Source organism: Poecilia formosa, unplaced genomic scaffold (genome assembly GCF_000485575.1).
Source record: "Poecilia formosa unplaced genomic scaffold, Poecilia_formosa-5.1.2 Scaffold468, whole genome shotgun sequence".
Taxonomy (NCBI): Eukaryota; Metazoa; Chordata; class Actinopteri; order Cyprinodontiformes; family Poeciliidae; genus Poecilia; species Poecilia formosa.
Window position 1 is genome coordinate 26,599 of NW_006800407.1, and position 18,249 is coordinate 44,847.

The 18,249-nt window shown below is 42.7% G+C and overlaps 1 protein-coding gene across 3 annotated transcripts in view; it reads left to right on the forward strand.

Annotated features, from left to right (window-relative positions):
• The window catches only part of hectd1 (HECT domain containing 1), a 31,135-nt gene that overhangs the window by 7,745 nt on the left and 5,141 nt on the right, over positions 1-18,249 (forward strand). Inside the window, exons 11-35 of one of the 3 annotated variants that reach the window (XM_007578125.2) lie at positions 34-208; positions 471-609; positions 1,391-1,561; positions 2,037-2,259; positions 2,338-2,601; positions 3,607-3,818; positions 3,908-4,054; positions 5,035-5,129; positions 5,425-5,530; positions 5,607-5,741; positions 5,842-5,981; positions 7,261-7,473; positions 7,625-7,735; positions 7,824-7,990; positions 8,925-9,101; positions 11,568-12,548; positions 13,512-13,733; positions 14,997-15,130; positions 15,250-15,406; positions 16,384-16,454; positions 16,883-17,034; positions 17,110-17,164; positions 17,257-17,485; positions 17,733-17,815; positions 18,037-18,164. In XM_007578125.2, coding sequence (XP_007578187.1) covers positions 34-208; positions 471-609; positions 1,391-1,561; positions 2,037-2,259; positions 2,338-2,601; positions 3,607-3,818; positions 3,908-4,054; positions 5,035-5,129; positions 5,425-5,530; positions 5,607-5,741; positions 5,842-5,981; positions 7,261-7,473; positions 7,625-7,735; positions 7,824-7,990; positions 8,925-9,101; positions 11,568-12,548; positions 13,512-13,733; positions 14,997-15,130; positions 15,250-15,406; positions 16,384-16,454; positions 16,883-17,034; positions 17,110-17,164; positions 17,257-17,485; positions 17,733-17,815; positions 18,037-18,164 — 4,687 coding nt within the window. The remainder of the gene's footprint in view (positions 1-33; positions 209-470; positions 610-1,390; positions 1,562-2,036; positions 2,260-2,337; positions 2,602-3,606; positions 3,819-3,907; positions 4,055-5,034; positions 5,130-5,424; positions 5,531-5,606; positions 5,742-5,841; positions 5,982-7,260; positions 7,474-7,624; positions 7,736-7,823; positions 7,991-8,924; positions 9,102-11,567; positions 12,549-13,511; positions 13,734-14,996; positions 15,131-15,249; positions 15,407-16,383; positions 16,455-16,882; positions 17,035-17,109; positions 17,165-17,256; positions 17,486-17,732; positions 17,816-18,036; positions 18,165-18,249) is intronic. The other 2 variants (XM_007578126.2, XM_016664108.1) reach the window with 2 other exon arrangements.

An 18,249-nucleotide genomic window follows, 5' to 3' on the forward strand; every position in this document is an offset into this window, starting at 1 on the left:
ATGTTAACGGACTCTTAGATGTTTCTCTTCCAGGGGACTGGATGTGTCCGATGAACAAGGCTGATGACAAGAGGAAGAAGGATGCAAGTAAGGAGGAAGAGGAGAGCACTGAACCCAAAGGAGATCCAGAAATGGCTCCCTACTACCTTAAGAGACTTCTGCCTGTTTTTGCACAAACCTTTCAGCAAACCATGCTGCCTTCTATTAGGTAAACTCATCCACACTTCCACTGTGCATCCACTGATTTTTGTAACCTTAAGTTAAAAAACTAAACATAGTTCTGGTAGTTGTTGCTGACCATGCAAAATTAAAGTAAACCTCAACTTGGATCAGAACTCCAATGGCTTGTATCTTTATTTTTCACAAACAAACTCATGTGAAAGAGCTTCCAACTGGTCAAAATGAATAAAATGAAGAAAAAAAAAAATATATATATATATATATATATTTATTTATTTTGTGGTTTTTAGGAAAGCAAGTCTGGCTCTGATCCGAAAGATGGTTCACTACAGCAGTGAAGTTCTGCTGAGGGAGGTGTGTGAGAGCGAGACGGGACACAACCTGCCCACAGTCCTGGTGGAGATCACTGCCACTGTCCTTGACCAGGAGGTAAGCTACAGGAGAGCAGGGATTACAGGGGCTCAGCCCTTGTAAACAGCAGACACTCACCTTAAGCTGCTGAACTCAGGCTGCAGAAAACAGAGCAGCAAATGAATAACGTATCAACTTTCTGTCTGATAAATCTAATTGTTTCTCTGAAAGACGCACAGACAAAATAAATTAATCTAAGCTGTAGGGCTGCTCAATTATATATAAATATTTAAATCATCATTTATTATGGAACAGTAGTCCATGTATCCCACCTGAAGCATGGTGCACTACATTGACCATAAGCAATGTAGTGTCCTTTAACCAACTCGACTGGAAATTAACGTTAATGTATTACAAGATTTTTTTCTGAGAAGGACCCCTGAGCTGCAAACTGTTAAAGTGGCTTTTACTAGTTGTCTTTGGGAATTAAACTCCAAATATTCTTATGTAATCTAATACTGCATATTGATTATTAACCAGGAATTAAAGCAATAAATGTGTTTACATATTAAGACGCATTAAAAAAAAAACCCAAGAAGTCTGCAGTCGGTTAATCTGTTCTCACCTGTTAGGAAGTTTAAATTTGATGGGTTCACTTATTTCATTGTCTCTTAATATTAATTGGACATCGTCTGACATTGATACATATATTAATGCTTGATCATAATGGGAGAACAGGTTTTTTTTTTCTACACTTTTATGTAAAATATGTAGCATGCATAACTCCCAGACATGTGAAATTCAGTCTTATTAGACACTCATGTAATGTTTCTGGATTGAGCTGTTTGGTGTTTGTCAGGACGACGACGACGGTCACCTCCTGGCTCTGCAGATCATCAGGGATCTTGTGGACAAAGGTGGAGATGTTTTTCTCGACCAACTTGCTCGACTGGGGGTCATCAACAAGGTGTCAACTCTGGCTGGCCCTGCATCTGATGATGAGAATGAAGATGAAGCAAAACCTGAGAAGGTAGACCCAGAAACCAGTGCTGCCATCCAATTGAAACATCACTCCCACCCCCTTTGTTTATTTTTGAAATAATTGATCCTTGAATGCTTTGCAAATGTTAGTGTCTTTAGATCTGGTCAGTAATATGAAAACCTGATAATCCCGGTGGCAGGGGCACTAGTATGTTTTTTTTTGTATTAAAACTTTTTTTATTTAAATTTTTTTCTAAATTAAAATAAAAAAAAGTTTTAATACAAAAACTTGTATTAAAAAACTTGGTGTGTTTCCAAGCAAATTTATTTTCGAAACTGCAAATCGCACAATTATATGATCAATAGAAACGCAGTTATTGTTACTGGTTTATCAAAAACCTCTTTAAAATAAACAAACAACGCTTGGTAGGGGGGCAAGCCTGGAGGCCTGCCAGACTTACGATACACTGAGGGAAGCCCCGTACACTGTTTGAATTGGTAAACTGTAAGGGTTTTCCCTGCAGGAGGATGAGGTTCAGGAAGACGCTAAGGAAGTCCAGCAGGGGAAGCCGTACCACTGGAGGGACTGGTCAATCATTCGAGGCAGAGACTGTCTCTACATATGGTCGGATGCTGCTGCCCTGGAGCTCTCTAATGGTTCCAATGGCTGGTTCCGATTCATCTTGGACGGGAAACTTGCCACCATGTACTCTAGTGGGAGTCCGGAGGGGGGCTCTGACAGCTCAGGTACTTTGGATCTGCTTTTATGTCACTCAGTCACTCAATTTGTGGTTTGTTTAATCGCTCACCTCCCTCATCCTGCAGAGTCTCGTAGCGAGTTCCTGGAGAAGCTGCAGCGGGCGAGGAGCCAGGTGAAACCTGTAACAGCCAGCCAGCCCATCCTGTCCGTCGTCGGCCCCACCAAGCTGACAGTTGGGAACTGGTCCCTGACCTGCCTCAAAGACGGAGAGATCGCCATCCATAACTCTGATGGACAGCAGGCCACCATCCTGAAGGAGGACCTACCGGGCTTCGTGTTCGAGTCCAACAGAGGAACCAAACACTCATTCACTGCAGAGACGTCACTGGGTGGGTCTTGGTCAACGATTCAAAATGTCAACAAATCTCAATGTTCAGAAGTCGCAGCATTGCTGATGACACAATCTCCCAGTCCCCTCCCACCCCAACACACAACTCATTGTTGTTGGGTTTTTTTTATCTTTAGTTAAATTTTTAGTAAAAACAACTACAAATTTTTATCAAAAAATGTGAACCCAAGATGTCCAAGGTCCAAAAAAAAAAAAAAAGAGAAAAAGAAAAGTAAATGGTCCTTCCAGCATTTCAGTCTTTGAGGAGGTTATGGGGTCAAAAAAAACCCTGACAGGTAAAAGAAGGTCAATTAGTAATCAGCAGTAAAAAAAAATAAAATAAAATAAATGATATAGGTTGTACTGTTTCAAAATTACATCCATGGATTAAATTAATAAGTTTCACAGTTTTACTTGTTCAGTAATTCATTAATCATATGTTGCACAACAACCATCAAGTCATTAAAGCCCAGGCATTGACGCTACAAGCATCAGCATTTCTAAAGATGTCAAAAACATCATAGACGAGGCAGTGGGCAGTTTAGCTGAATTGCTAAGGACCCTCAAAACATCAACTAAAAATAATTTATTATCCTACTTAAAAATCTGAAATGGTTTTATACGCAAACTTTATCAAAATTAAACATGCCCCACTGTGGAGTTCAGTGAACGCCAAAGTTTTAAAATGGACAAAACAGGAAGTAAAAACAGATCTGAGCAGTAAAATGAGCAACTCTCAACAGATTGATCCAAACATCTTGAATGTCAAGCAGCTCACCACTGAATCTGGTAACTCCACATCTAGTTAGCTTCGAGTTCGCTCCAGCCATGCACAACCGTCACTTTTCTATCAGCGCCCCCAGGTGGCTGGATGAATGAACAGGTTGGTGTACATGTCAGCAGCTGTTTTCCTGATGTGGCGCCCCCTCTAAAGAGCTCTGTCGCCCCACACTGTGAGAAGCCCTGCTATAGCTGAGTGTTTAGTTATGTTGCTGCATATGTGCAGGCTCAGAGTTTGTTACTGGCTGGACGGGGAAGCGGGGCAGGAAGCTCAAGTCCAAACTGGAGAAGACGAAGCAGAAGGTGAAGAGCATGGCCAGGGAGCTGTACGACGACCACTTCAAAGCTGTGGAGAGCATGCCCAGAGGGGTGGTGGTCACTCTGAGGAACATTGCCACGCAGCTGGAGTCTGCGTGGGAGCTGCACATTAACAGACAGGTAGACGAACTCTGCCACACAACCTGTTGCCCACAGAGCACATCCCAGACATAAAGAGTGATCTGTGTGTGTGATGTTTGCTGTTGTAGTGTCTTGAAGGGGAGAACACGTGGAGGGACCTGATGAAAACTGCTTTAGAGAACCTGATTGTGGTCCTGAAGGATGAAAACACCATTTCGCCATATGAAATGTGTAGCAGTGGCCTCGTCCAGGCTCTGTTCACTGTCCTCAGTAATGTGAGTATCTAATGAAAGCAGCGACTTTAACTGTAAAAACCGACACATGCTAACAGGACTGCTTCTGGTTGGCTGAATGCTACAAATTCTATGGAGATGGAAGCTCCAGCCTTCACCAGGAGGGAATGGAGAGTAAACTCTAAATCAGATTTTTTTTTTTTTGAATCAGCTCCTCATTGAACTTAATGAATAAACCGTGGGGCAGGAGCTAATGATTATTTTAGTAATCGATTATTCTGACAACCGGATAAAAAAAATTGGTACATTAAGCAGATTTTCACTTAACCGCTTAAGCCTCTTTTATACAATATTAGAAATTTATGAGAAAATCCAAATAAACAAATAATTCAATCCTTTTTTTAAATAAGAAAATATTTTCTCACCTAAAATGTAATTGCATAGCATTCCTTTTCTGTACGCTTGATCATTTGTAGTAAATGATGTCCATAGTTCATTTTTCTAAAGGATTTTTCTAAGAAGTGTCATGAATCATTAGTTTTATGAAACTCTTCTAAGTTGAATTGGTTGAATAAGACTTTGCACTGATTAAGAACAATAAATGTATTTGTTATTGAGCTCATATGCCTATTTATTCAATACTTTAGCAACAAAAAGGAGGTTTGAATTATAAATGTTTATTTTGTATAATATTTCTGTTAAATTATTAATTTTGATTAATTACAAACCCTGCAATTAACTCCATTAAAAATTTGAACCACCCCATTGCTTCATTGTCACATGACCAAACCCCTCCCCCTCCTGAAACAACAAGGGCAACAAGTTGTAAATCTCAGTGATTAATATCGGCCAGGTTTTACCAAAGGGAATGTCCAGAAAGTTAAAAACTGACTAATAACAGCCCATGCAAACGTTAACGCTAATATAATGTGCATCGCTAGTTTTCTTCTTGAAGTTCAGTAGCTGTGTATTCTTCAGGAAGCACCGTGACTTGAAGCTGTTTTCTGTTTGGATTCTTGCAGAGTGCAGAGCCGGACATGAAACATGATTGTAAGCCTTTAATGGAGAGAATCAATGTGTTTAAGGCGGCTTTCAGCGAGAACGAGGATAACGAAAGGTAAGCGGATTAAAACTTTGGATTACTTTTTATTTCCAATGTGGTTGAAGAGCCGCTTCTTGGTTTGTGTTTTAAAAAGGCAAAGCTTCTGATGAATTATACTGCTTAAATGTAGAGGACTTTGCAACTTGTGTAAATATGAAGAACAATGATCCTGATTGAGATTGGGTCAGGAAATGTATTTCTAATGAGGCTAACTAAATTATATTGAGTATATTCAATATAATATAAATGGCATGTACCTCTCATATTATCTGGTAATAAATCCCAGGTGTGTGTGTGTGTGCGTGTGCAGCCGACCAGCTGTTGCCTTAATCAGAAAGCTGATAGCTGTGCTGGAGTCCATTGAGCGTCTACCTCTGTACCTGTATGACTCTCCAGGGTCCTCTTACAACCTGCAGGTGAGTTGGTGCTTGTTGTTGTCATGACGCCCGTCAGTCTTTTCCACAGCTGCTCAGAGTGTGATTTATGTGTCAGATCTTGACGAGGCGGTTGAGGTTCCGTCTGGAACGCGCGCCGGGGGAGACGGCTCTGATCGACCGCACAGGTCGCATGCTGAAGATGGAGCCGCTCGCCACCGTGGAGTCTCTGGAGCAATACCTCCTAAAGATGGTGAAGCCTCACGCAACATGCTACATCACCGAGCCAATCGGAGCACCTGGTGATGGCTAACCTCCCATCGGCCTTTTGTTCTTCTGCCTTCACGGTCCAGGTGGCGAAGCAGTGGTACGACTTTGAGCGCTCGTCGTTCGTCTTCGTCAGGAAGCTGAGGGAAGGCCAGACCTTCACTTTCAGACATCAGCACGACTTTGATGAGAACGGCATCATCTACTGGGTCGGAACCAACGCAAAGTAAGACCAGTGGCTGCAGACAGTTCTAAAATTCCATGCACACTGATATTGCCACCACTATATTAATTTATGCCATATCAAAGCTACAAAGAAATGCTTAGATGCAATATTTTGCTGGCTGTAATATTTCAGACACCTTAAATACCTTCATTTAGTCAGGAAGTCTCACTGGTGTCAGAAATCTAGTTTACAGCAGAGAGCTGGCAAACAATCAAATGTGTCCCCCTGTTGCTCTGCTTCCAGGGAGCCGTTAAGAAATGTAAAGGAAATAAATGTCTTACCTAAGGTGAAACGCTGAATCAATCAAGAACGAATCAAAATCCATTTTGATTATTATTTTATTAAGAGATTAAGCAAAGAATATAGCAGTGACTCCCCTGGCTAGACCAAGGAAGTGAAGAAAAGATGAAGGTACATGGCTTTTAATATCCACCAGCCCTCTTACAGAGATGGGAGCAAAAGGGAGGATCCCACCAGATTCAGTTTACTTCACAACTCTGGCATTTGCACCTGCAGACTGTGACCCTGGAGGGTTCAAATCCAGTTCAGAAATACCCTTTATTATGCGTTTCCAGCGAGCTGTTTCCAACATGAATGGTGCTTTATGGATATGACTGATTGGTTGAAATAAAACAAAGTTTTGACATAACAGAAACAAAGGCATTACTTGTTGATGGAGATTAATTGATTGCAGTTTTCTTGCTGATCACTGATCTTTAAAATAGTTTGGCAAACTGATTTCGGTTTTGGATGATTTTTTTTGTGTGGGGGGATGTGGTTTGTATGAAAAGTCACTAAATTTGCAACAATGGGGTGACTGTTAACTGTGAACTGAAAGTAGTTCTCTGAGTAATTCTCTAAGCAGAACTTTCTAAATAAAAAACAAATACTATTGTCTATGGATGGTTAATGATGACCAACTGAATAATTATGAATGCTGTGCTTTTTGTACCATCATGAATTTAAAACCGTTTCAATTTTTAGATGTGTCCTTGAAACTGTCTCACCAGCAGGCAGTCCAGCTGTACAGGAGCTCTGCTAATGAGCTAATAGTGGAGCCAGGTGTGCTGAAGCAGGAGGAATGCACTTTGATTTAAAATGAAACACTGAATCATGGTTCCTTAAAATATCTGCATGTAATGTTTTCCTGCAGCCTTAGCAGGAACTATAGTTAGGTGAAAGTTGTTCAGCATTTTCTTAATGTAATTCTTCTGTGTTACTAACCTGGGTAAGCATGCTAGATGTTAAACGGGACATTAAGCTTACGATTTCCCGTCAGGACGGCGTATGAATGGGTGAACCCTGCGGCTTACGGCCTGGTAGTGGTGACGTCCTCAGAGGGCCGTAACCTTCCTTACGGGCGGCTGGAGGACATCCTGAGTCGGGACAGCTCTGCTCTCAACTGCCACACTAACGACGACAAGAACGCCTGGTTTGCTATTGACCTGGGCCTGTGGGTCATTCCATCAGCGTACACTCTGAGGCACGCCAGGTAAGGAACCCCCTACAGCCTGCAGCCAGGCTCTGCAGCCAGACACATTGAGACAAATAATAGAAATACAGAATTTCTGTATGAAAGGTGCATTGTTTTCTGAAAAACAAATTATTTTTTAAACATGTTTGTGTTTTTCTTCTTCCTTCAGGGGTTATGGGCGCTCTGCGCTGCGAAACTGGGTCTTTCAGGTATCAAAAGATGGTCAGAACTGGTCCACTTTATACACACACATAGATGACGGCAGCCTCAATGAACCAGGGTACGACCTTCCCTTAAACTCCTCCATTGGCAGTCAGAAGGGAGCCACGCCTCTTGGTGAATACTAACGCTAGTCTGTGTCTCCACAGGTCAACGGCCACCTGGCCTCTGGACCCGTCCAAAGACGAGAAGCAGGGCTGGAGGCACATAAGGATCAAACAAATGGGGAAGAATGCCAGTGGTCAGACACACTACTTGTCTTTGTCTGGGCTGGAGTTGTACGGGACAGTCACAGCGGTCTGTGAGGACCAGCTAGGTGAGCCCCCACTGTTGACTGCTGAGGCTCAGAGTGGCAGCAGTATATTTTTGAGTTCGTATACTCCAGTTAACAATTAACCAATTACTAAATTAGTGGATGATTATTTAGCAATTTATAATTTGCTGTGATAAATGTGATTAATCGTTCCAGCCCTGTACTCACCCTGTTAGTTTAAAACTTCAGCAGCAGTTCATTGGGGAGAGGTTGGGTGTCTGTTATTGCTGCCTTGCTGTTATAGGAAAAGCAACAAGTTGGTCAATATGAATGGGTCTGTTTGTACTGATTTTCTCTGAATAATTCATTTTTCAAGTAGCTATTATACAAACACGTTGCAACATGACGTCCCTCACACCAGATGTTTTAGCTATCGAGTTGTCAACATAACTTGATAAATATTAAATGTTTTTGTGGTTTACAAAAGAAAAAGGGACGCAGTGCTTTGCTACTAATTATCAGCACTACAACTAGATAACAAGATCCCAGGGTATCAAGTTTCACAGCCATAGCTGCTGGATGGACGTCTTCTTGCCCTCCAGCATTGTGCTCATGCGCAAAATTTCCGGATGTAAACAATAACATGCTATGCTCCTATAGGTAAAGGTAATTTTATTTATATAGCACATTTTCAGCAACAAGGCAATACAAAGTGCTATAGAGGTACCGAATATTTTGACTGCAGTCCCGACTCATTTCTCCAATCATCAGTCCTTCAGTTAGTTGCTGTAAGACGGCCCACACTCCTCCTTGTAAACTCCACTTATTGAGAAACGAGGCAAATTATAGTTATGACAAAGGTGGGCCCTGTTTCATACCAGAGTTAGCACTAGCATGTAGCATTACTCTAAGTACTATAGCTGTTGGCTTCATTTAAAACTAATTATTTTTACCCAAGTGTTTCCACTAAACGTTGTGTCCCTTTGTCCCAATGCAGGTAAAGCTGTGAAGGAGGCAGAGGCAAACCTCCGTCGCCAGCGCAGAATTTTCCGCTCTCAGGTCATGAAGTACATCGTCCCAGGAGCGCGGGTCGTTCGTGGTATCGACTGGAAGTGGCGGGAGCAGGACGGAAATCCGCCAGGAGAGGGCACTGTCACAGGAGAGGCTCACAACGGTGAGTTGGTGTCCGTTTGACCAAAAGCTAGAAGAACATGCTCTCATTTCCAAACTCTCTGTCTAGACTGCAGGATCGGCCATTTTTGTCTGAAAGGTTGTTGTTGAGGAGTGGCCATGTGCCATCAGTCGTATCTGTCCTGAGGAGTGAATGTGGGCAGATGTTTACCCCAGTAAACACATGAACTCGTTTCCTTTCCTGCACTGGTTTCGTTCCAGCTTTCTCCTCAAACATCCTGTTTCCAGTCTGCCTCCAGCCAGTTTATTCCTCTTTAATCAACCAGCTGGAGAGAAATTATTCTGAAAACATTTTCTCCTCATTCCCTACCTGCATTACCTTCAACAAGTCTGATGTCAGAGATTGGCTTGTCTTTTTTTCTCTGCTATTGCCTAATGTTGACAGACATTCACTAGTCTCTTTTTTTTCCCAGATATTAGGCATTGGGATCCTTTGTTTTCTCAGGTCAGAGCAGAAACAGCAGCAGTCTGCAATCATTTTCCAAAGTGTTGCATAGAGAATTTACTTCTTCTGAGTCTCTGACTGTATTTAGGGACAGACAGATTGATTTTAAAGTCGACTAGAACTTAGAACAGCTCAAAACGCATTTGGCCACATTGTAAGCCATAAAACTGGTATTATTGCTGTTATGACAGGACCTCTGATCTCAACATATACTGGGATGATGAGAACTTCTCTTGCCTCTGTGTGCTCTTCCATTTGTTCCACATCTCATATTTTTAGCACCATAAATGGGTTCACTACTGTTTGATTGTATTTTCTCTCTTTTTGCTGTAATGATTTATTGTATATTTTTCCCCTGTTTTTATTTTCTGTTTTTGTATCTGTCACATTGTTTTCTAGTCACTCCACTAGTGATGGAAGCCTTTTTTTTAATCATCCACAACATAATCGAAGCAACAAAATGTTTTATCAGGGCAAACTATTTCTATATTGGGTGTTAGATTCTAAGCTAAAGCCCAAACAGAAATAAAACACTTTCAGAAAAAACAAAATTGCTTTAGAGATACTTTTTGTGTCAGAGTAGAAAATATATTAAAGTAGATTGTAGATTATTTTATGAATTCATTTTTCTGACAATCAATTAATTACATAAAAAAATGGCCCATTCTGCAGATTTTTCATTAGAGCACTAAAGGCTTTTTATACAGTGTTAAAAATGTCTAAAAAGATGCAAACAAATGTTCTTTTTAAATGAGAAAATAAACACGTAATTACCTAAAATGTAATATCTGTATTCCTTTGTGAGCACTTAGTTATTTTAGCAAAGGATTCATCGACAGCTGAAAAAAACCTATGATAAATGCAGTGTACAGCTGATCTGTTGTCTATTTTTATAATTAATAATTTGATAGCAAAAAATGCGTACTATGAGATTTTTAAAGTATTTTTTCACAGAATTCAGACCAGATGAAGCTATATCATTTGTTATCATGTTTAGAAAGGGAAACGATGCAGTAATAAATGCACAAGTAATAATCTATTCCCTGGTCCTAAAAAGACTGTTTGGATGTTTTTGTTGGTATACATCTGTTAAGTCAGATAAATGTGACCCACAAATATAAATAAAAACCTGCTGCTTCTTTAGCAGATGTTCTGACTCATTTATTTTTGAACTTATTTAACAAAACCTGCCTTAAAAATGTAGCAGGCCTGTCACAATAAGCAATTAATTAAGTTTAAATAAACAAATTTTAATGAGCAATAAAATGAATCGCCCAGTTAATTGCTGAATGATAAATTGTCCCAGAAGTTATTGCGATAAATGATAATGTTGTTGTTTTGAGACCATATTGAAGTAATATAATAATGCAGAATAATGCATAATAACACATTCTCAAAGAGCAATACACTTTCAATTCTAATGAACATATAACTCTGGAACTGGAAGGTATTTTAAATATCCAAAATAATTAAACAAGCACAACAAATAAAATTAATATTGAAGTCTGTGTAAACAAAATTGTTCTTAAAAAAAAAGGGGTTAGTTGAGACCAAAGCACCAGACTGAAGGCTTTTGTTGTCCAGTTTTTGGTAGAAAGAGAGAAAAACTATACATCATGGAAATGGCTATTACTGATGTCAGTTTAATGGATCATACGATTAATTGATGGATTGCTTATTGTGACAGGCCTGGTAGCAGGTTTTCTAAGGCTCTGCCCATCATGCTGCCTCAACCAGTCATGAATCAAATCAGTAACCAGCTGGGAAGTCTGACCAAATCACTCCTCCAATAAATAAACATAGCCCTGAGTGTACCTGCAGGATGTTGTTGTTTGACATGTGCAGCTAGGCTGGAAGTAATATTCTGTCACTGTGTGGAGCTGTTAGGACTGTAAGCTGCTTGTCCGCTGTCTGCCTTCCTCTGCCGCTCTCGCCCTGTTTCCCTCTCTGCCGCCTCTCTGACATCCATCTGTCCGTCTCCCTCCTATCTCTCTGTCCATCCAGGCTGGATTGATGTAACCTGGGATGCTAGCGGATGCTCTAACTCTTACCGTATGGGCGCTGAAGGGAAGTTTGACCTCAAGCTTGCTCCAGGGTATGACCCTGAGTCGGCTGCCACAGCGCCAACACCCAAACCTGTCTCATCCACTGTTTCAGGTCCCGCCTCATCCACGGTGGGACCCTCTGTGACATCAACAGCTGTTGGCGGAACCACCACCACGTTGGCGTCGTTGTCCTCAACCTCGTCGTCTTCCCAGCAGCCCTCCTGGAGCAGCCTGGTGAAAAATAACTGTCCCGACAAAAGCGGGGCCAGCTCCTCCAGCAGGAAGGGCAGCAGCAGCTCCGTCTGCAGCGTGGCCTCGTCCTCTGACATCAGCCTCAGCTCCTCCGCCGGGATGCCCGGCGGCGGGGCCCTGCAGCTGGAGAGGAGAGCGGAGGGCCTGCTGCTGGACCAAGGCGCGGGGCCTGGAGGGGTCACCGGAGGCGGCCTGGGCTGTGACGGCCACCAACAGGAGCCCATCGTGGTTTTGTCCTCCGCCACAGAGGCCGGATGCGGGTCGGGGTCCAGCTCCGGCACGCTCACCGCCGACACGTCTGTGACCGGAGACGAGCACCACTCACCCACCGCAGCGGCAGCCGGCACCGACCCGGCCACGGCCATCTCTATGGGTCTGGTGAGCGTGAGCTCCCCCGACGTCAGCTCTGTGTCTGAGTCGTCCAGCAAAGACACGCACTCCCAGAGGCCGCTGTGCTCCGCCACCAACACGCGCCTGTCGGTCAGCTCCCTGCTGGCCGCCGGGGCCCCAATGAGTTCCAGCGCCAGCGTCCCCAATCTGTCGTCGCGGGAGGCCAGCCTCATGGAGTCCTTCGTCCGCCGTGCGCCCAACATGTCCCGCACCAACGCCACCAACAACATGAACCTGAGCCGCAGCAGCAGCGACAACAACACAAACACCCTGGGCCGCAATGTCATGAGTGCCGCAAGTGAGTACCGCACTGCTAGCATGCTAATGCTACAGGAATGAGGCACCACTTCAACACTGTAGCGCAACCAACAAAACTAGTACTCAATAGGGCTGCACCATGTTGGGAAGTCTTTCAGTGTCAATAAGATTGGTAAATATTTCTGTGATGATATCAAGCACAATATGTGCTTATCTTCTTTTCACGGTTTCTTAAATTAATTTCAATTCAGTTTATTTCTGTAGCGCCACTTTGCAATAAATGTCATCTCAAAGCACTTTACAAATCCCATTCTGTAGGTTGAGCTTTAGCTGCTCAACCTCTAAGCAAGGTGGGTGGCATCAATTAGCTAACTCACTTTTTGACTACCTAACAACAATCTGTTGAGTAACTTGTGTTACCTAGCAACAACTTGTTGAGTACCTAGCGCATATTGAGTGAAAACTGTGGCTAAAACAGGAGATGAAACCCCAAATGTCAGCTGAGGCAATATTTCAGATTTTTAAAACAAAAACTAATCAGTAATTAGTTGAATGCTGATAGATTAGATCCGGTGTGACAGTGTGACGTGATGAAGCAGGAAACCCTGAACATGTCTGTGCTTTTCCCACACCAAGACTATTTTATGCATTTAAAACAAAACTCTCATAAGACCTGGAGCCTGAGGTTGTTTGTGGTGGAAACGTTTAGGTGTGAGGAAAGGAAAGTGTTGCTGTAGTTAAAATGTTTCTCCAGGCACTATGCTGAGTTCTGAACACTTGTGCTCCATATTAGGCTGTTTGACGTGTCCAAGGGGAACATTTGAGACAAAAAACAAACCATAATTGTTGAGTTATTTAGAGAAGAGCATGAGTTCCCTTCCTTCAGACGTCCAGTGTGTGTGTGTGTGTGTGTGTGCTGGCAGCTGACTCCACCATAACCAACCTGTGTACTGCTGTGTCTTCGGTTTCAGACTAACTGCAACTTGTTTTTGTTTGTTTGCAGCTTCTCCTCTCATGGGCGCTCAGAGCTTTCCTAACCTCACCACCACTGGCACCACCTCCACAGTTACCATGTCAACTTCCATAGTAACCAGTGGCAATAACGTAGCCACAGCCACAACGGGGCTTTCAGTTGGCCAGTTGCTAAGTAACACTCTGACAACAAGCCTGACGTCCACATCCAGTGAGAGTGACACAGGACAGGAAGCTGAGTTCTCCCTCTATGGTCAGTGCCCCCCTGCCCCTCCCACCACACACACACACACCATCATGTAACTGAACATCATGTAACAGCATGTTTGACCTGTTACAGCTGCTTGGCTGCCTAACTTAACTCTAGTTCCAACTAGAGATCCACTGATCCGATACTAATATCTGTATTGATTCTGATATTTTTAAAAAATCTAGATGTGGTATTGGTTACAATGTGCCCGATTCATAGGGGCAGATCTATTTAGTCTAATTCTATGCTTTTTGCTCTAAGTGATGTCATTATTTACTTTACATTATATTCAAATTCCTCTATAATTGCACTTTCTGAACCATTTGAAAGAATGTTTTAGTTTATTTTTACATGTTTGAACAAATAGTCAACCTGTTGTTTTTATCAGTTACAGTTTATTTATTATTTATTTTCCATTGGCTGTTCTACTTCTAATTACTCTGAATAAATTCAGGTTGTTTTTCCATGTTTGACCAAGCTCGTGAAGCTATTAGTGTATTTCAGTGAGCTGTACTGGTGCAGAGTTGGCAAATAAATTTGTAATTCAGTGCATTTAGGTCTGTTAAAAAAAGTTTTAAGTCAGCTATTTTTCTGTATTGGTGTGGTCCTATGCTAAACCTCAGATATTGATATCGGAAGTGAAAAGAAGTGGATCGGTGCATTTCTAGTTCCAACTGTTCTCATTTTAGAAACAAGCCTGTCGTATTTTAGTGAGTCTGATCTTAAAACCTGAATTCCTGGGTTGACATGGAAGGTTGAACTGGTCTAAGACGGTTCATGTTGGTTTATCCCATGGAGTTAAAGTCTAACACAAGATTTGCTCAAATCTACAAACTAACTACAAGCTAATCGCTGCAGAGCAGCAGGAAGCGCCATCAGAGGGAATGAGATGCTGCATGTTCGGTATTCCCTGCAAGGAGCTTTTGTTGTGGTTTGGGTAGAGATGATGTGAATGAAGCCATGCCTGTGCTACGTTACACATGCAACAAGAACGGATCCGATGTGCCGGAGCAGTCGGCGCTCCGTGGGAGCTCTGCATGGTTTGAAGTTCTGTCCACACACTCAGCCAGAACCTGGAGTCATACATGTTCTGCAAGAAGCCAAACCCAAGATGCATTCTCAGAACAGGTTGGAGTTTTTAGCGCTGCTTGGTGTTTAGCAGCTGGCTGGCCTTTGGCACAGGCGGAGTCGCCATCAGGATCAGGGAGGGTCTTCACTCTGTCCTCCAGCTGGAATCATGTCAGCTGTGTTTCTGTCAACCTGCAGACTTCCTGGACAGTTGCCGTGCCAACACACTGCTAGCAGAGCTGGACGATGAGGAGGACCTCCCTGAGCCCGACGATGATGACGACGAAAATGAAGATGACAATCAGGAGGACCAGGAGTATGAGGAGGTCCTGGTATGTAAAATAAGTTCTGTTCGTGGTGTCGTTGGGTCTGACTCTGTCCTGTAGTAGTTTTGTTTTTGCTGCTGCTGTGTTGATGTCAGACTGTGGAACAAATGTATATTCTGTTGTAGGAGGAGGAAGAGTATGAGACGAAAGGAGGACGCAGGAGAACGTGGGACGATGATTTTGTCCTCAAAAGGCAATTTTCTGCTTTGGTCCCTGCGTTTGACCCCCGACCTGGAAGAACTAATGTCCAACAGACCACCGACCTGGAGATCCCCTCCCCTGGTACGGTGCTACAGATCTACCAGCAAATCTAAACCTAGTGTTAAGGAAGAAATATTCTAAAATAGGTTAACTTTGGAAAAAAGTTTGGCTCTCTCTTCCTCTGGATCCCAGGTCCTCTCGGCGGGCCACGTGTAGCCACAAGGAAAACAACAATGCGTGTTGACGTCACAGAATTACAGAGTTTAATCCAATATAAGACAATGCATAAACTTAGAAGTAAGACAATGCACAAACTTACACCAGAAACTGCAGAACAACGGAGACATACATTCATTTACCTGACATAAATGGAAAGAAGAAGAAAAGAAAAGCAAAGACGTGCAAAGACATCTATGGAGAGTTGCAAGAGCAAATCTGATCTGTTACTTCTGTGTAGAAAGTTTTATCCTCTTGTATTTAATTTATTCAAATAAGGCGTATCTTTGCTCATCCAACCAGGAGCTATCTCTGACCCTTTGTCTCAAGCCAGAAACCCCTGCCGTGTTTACGGCCTTTCACAGATGAGTGTGAAAAGCTGGAACTTCCTCTGTATTGTTTTCCCACAGACAAAAGGCAGTTCAAACGATCCTAGCAAACCATCTGCTGTAACTACAAGTAAAATAAAGGTCAATAGGGCAGAATACATTACTAATTTCAAAACCACAATTAGGGCATTTGAATCAAGACATGTTAAGTTTTAAAACTAGATTATTTTAAATTTATTTTCTCAACACTAGCTAGAATTTTTCATCCAACTAACTTTAAGTTTAGTAAATACAAAAACAAAAATGAATTGCAAATAAATAAAATGATCATAGCTGTTTGGTAACCGTATTGAAATGAGTCAAAGTGAAGAATTTAAAAAGCAGTACTGGTTCTGTTAACTGGAACATATGATACATTTATTCTTTTGGGTTCTGTATCTCTAAGATCATGTCAGTCTGTGTTGAATGCAGAGAAATGAATTTTTGACTGGAGCTGGTTCTGTTTTGGTGCAGGAACGCCTCGGTCTGAGGCCCGGGAGGAGGTGGAGTGTGCTCCTTCTCCTCACCTCGCTCTGACTCTGAAGGTTAGTCATGAATACGAGTAACCAGCTACATTTACTCACATTTACTGTAGTAACTTTTTGGAAAAAAAATGTACTTTTAGGAGTATTTTTATTGTGCTGTATTTTTTACTTTTACTTTTGCAATTATGAAGTATCATTACTCTTGAGTAAAATTCTCTTCCCACCTCTTCACGATCTTCAATGTTCTGTTAGCTTTCTGTAGTCGTGGTGGGACTCTATTAAAATGTTAATATAGTTAATTGCAGGATCTGTAATAAATTACTCAATTTTTATTTGAAAACCATGTATTGACAATATAAGCAACATTTTCAGTTAACACCTGTTTTTGGGACATCTTAAATCGATTCTGAATGGTAGTAAATATGTGTGCGTGTGTGTGTGTGTGTGCGTGTGTGTGTGTGTGTGTGTGTCTGTGTGTGTGTGTCCAGGTTCCCGGTCTTGGTACAACTAGAGAGGTTGAGCTTCCTCTGTCCAGCTACAAGCTGACCATCTTCTACTACGTGCAGCGGCTTCTGCAGCTCTCCTGCAACGGCTCTGTGAAGACGGATAAGCTGCGGCGCATCTGGGAGCCCACCTACACGTAAGAGAGGAGACCCCCAGAACCTTCACGTGTTCACACTTTACATGTTTCAGTCTTCGCTGTGTTCCCCTGCAGGATAATGTACCGGGAGCTGAAAGACTCTGATAAAGAGAAGGACAGCGGGAAGATGGCAAGTCCAACTCTTCCCTTTATGCTTTGGACAGAATTGGAACCGTAAACCAGGAAGGTGATGCTGACCCTCTAGTCCGTTTCTATCTGCAGGAGTTCTTGGACCAGAGCACGGGGGTCGGAGGTCGCTGCGGGGGGCTCAGTCCGAGCTCACTGTCGGTCAGTCAGAGCAGTGAGATCCTGGGCTGGGTCAGGGAGGCAGCGCAGGCCAAGGCCGGCTGCAGCCAGAACGCATGCGGCATGGAGGACGTCCTGCAGCTGCTGCGCATCCTCTACATCATCGGGAGCGACTCGGTGTCCAACGCGCGCACGCTGCAGGAAGGTACGACGGCCACACACTCGCACCTCCCTGCTGGACGGATCATTTCATCCTTTATCACAGTTTTGCATTTCAATCATGTGAAATGAGCTGACTAATTCTAAACTGTGGAGGAGTTTTATAAAGACAACGAAAAGCTAGAACAGGTTTCAGTTTTGGAACATTAATATTCTGATTGTGCATTTTCACCTGTTCCTCATATGTTTTTTTTTTGTTTGTTTTGTTTTGTTTTTTTTGCCTGTATTTCCAGATGTTGAGGAGCTGCAGTTCAACGCATCACCAGAGGAGTTCACCAGCAAGAAGATCACCACCAAGATCCTCCAGCAGATTGAGGTCAGCTTCTCTTCTGGGATTATTTATGTAAATGTACTAAATGTTTGTGAGATTAACTTTAAATGTTAATTTGTCCCCCTTTTATGTTATAGTTCTATAGAACATTAATGTGTTATTAATCATTCTGTATCTGTCATAATGCTGCTCAGGGCTTGAGCAGCTCTGTAGCAAACTCCAAGTGAAGCTAAGCTAACTGAATGCTATCGCTGTTTTGTTGCCAGGAGCCTCTGGCTGTGGCCAGCGGAGCACTGCCTGACTGGTGTGAGCAGCTCACGTCCAAATGTCCCTTCCTCATCCCCTTTGAGACCAGACAGCTGTACTTCACCTGCACTGCTTTTGGAGCGTCCAGGTGAGTCCGACAGGCGCCATAGCAACCACCAGGAGAGCCACCAGCAACCTGGGGGCAGCAGGACCAGATCTGCTTGCCCTGAAAC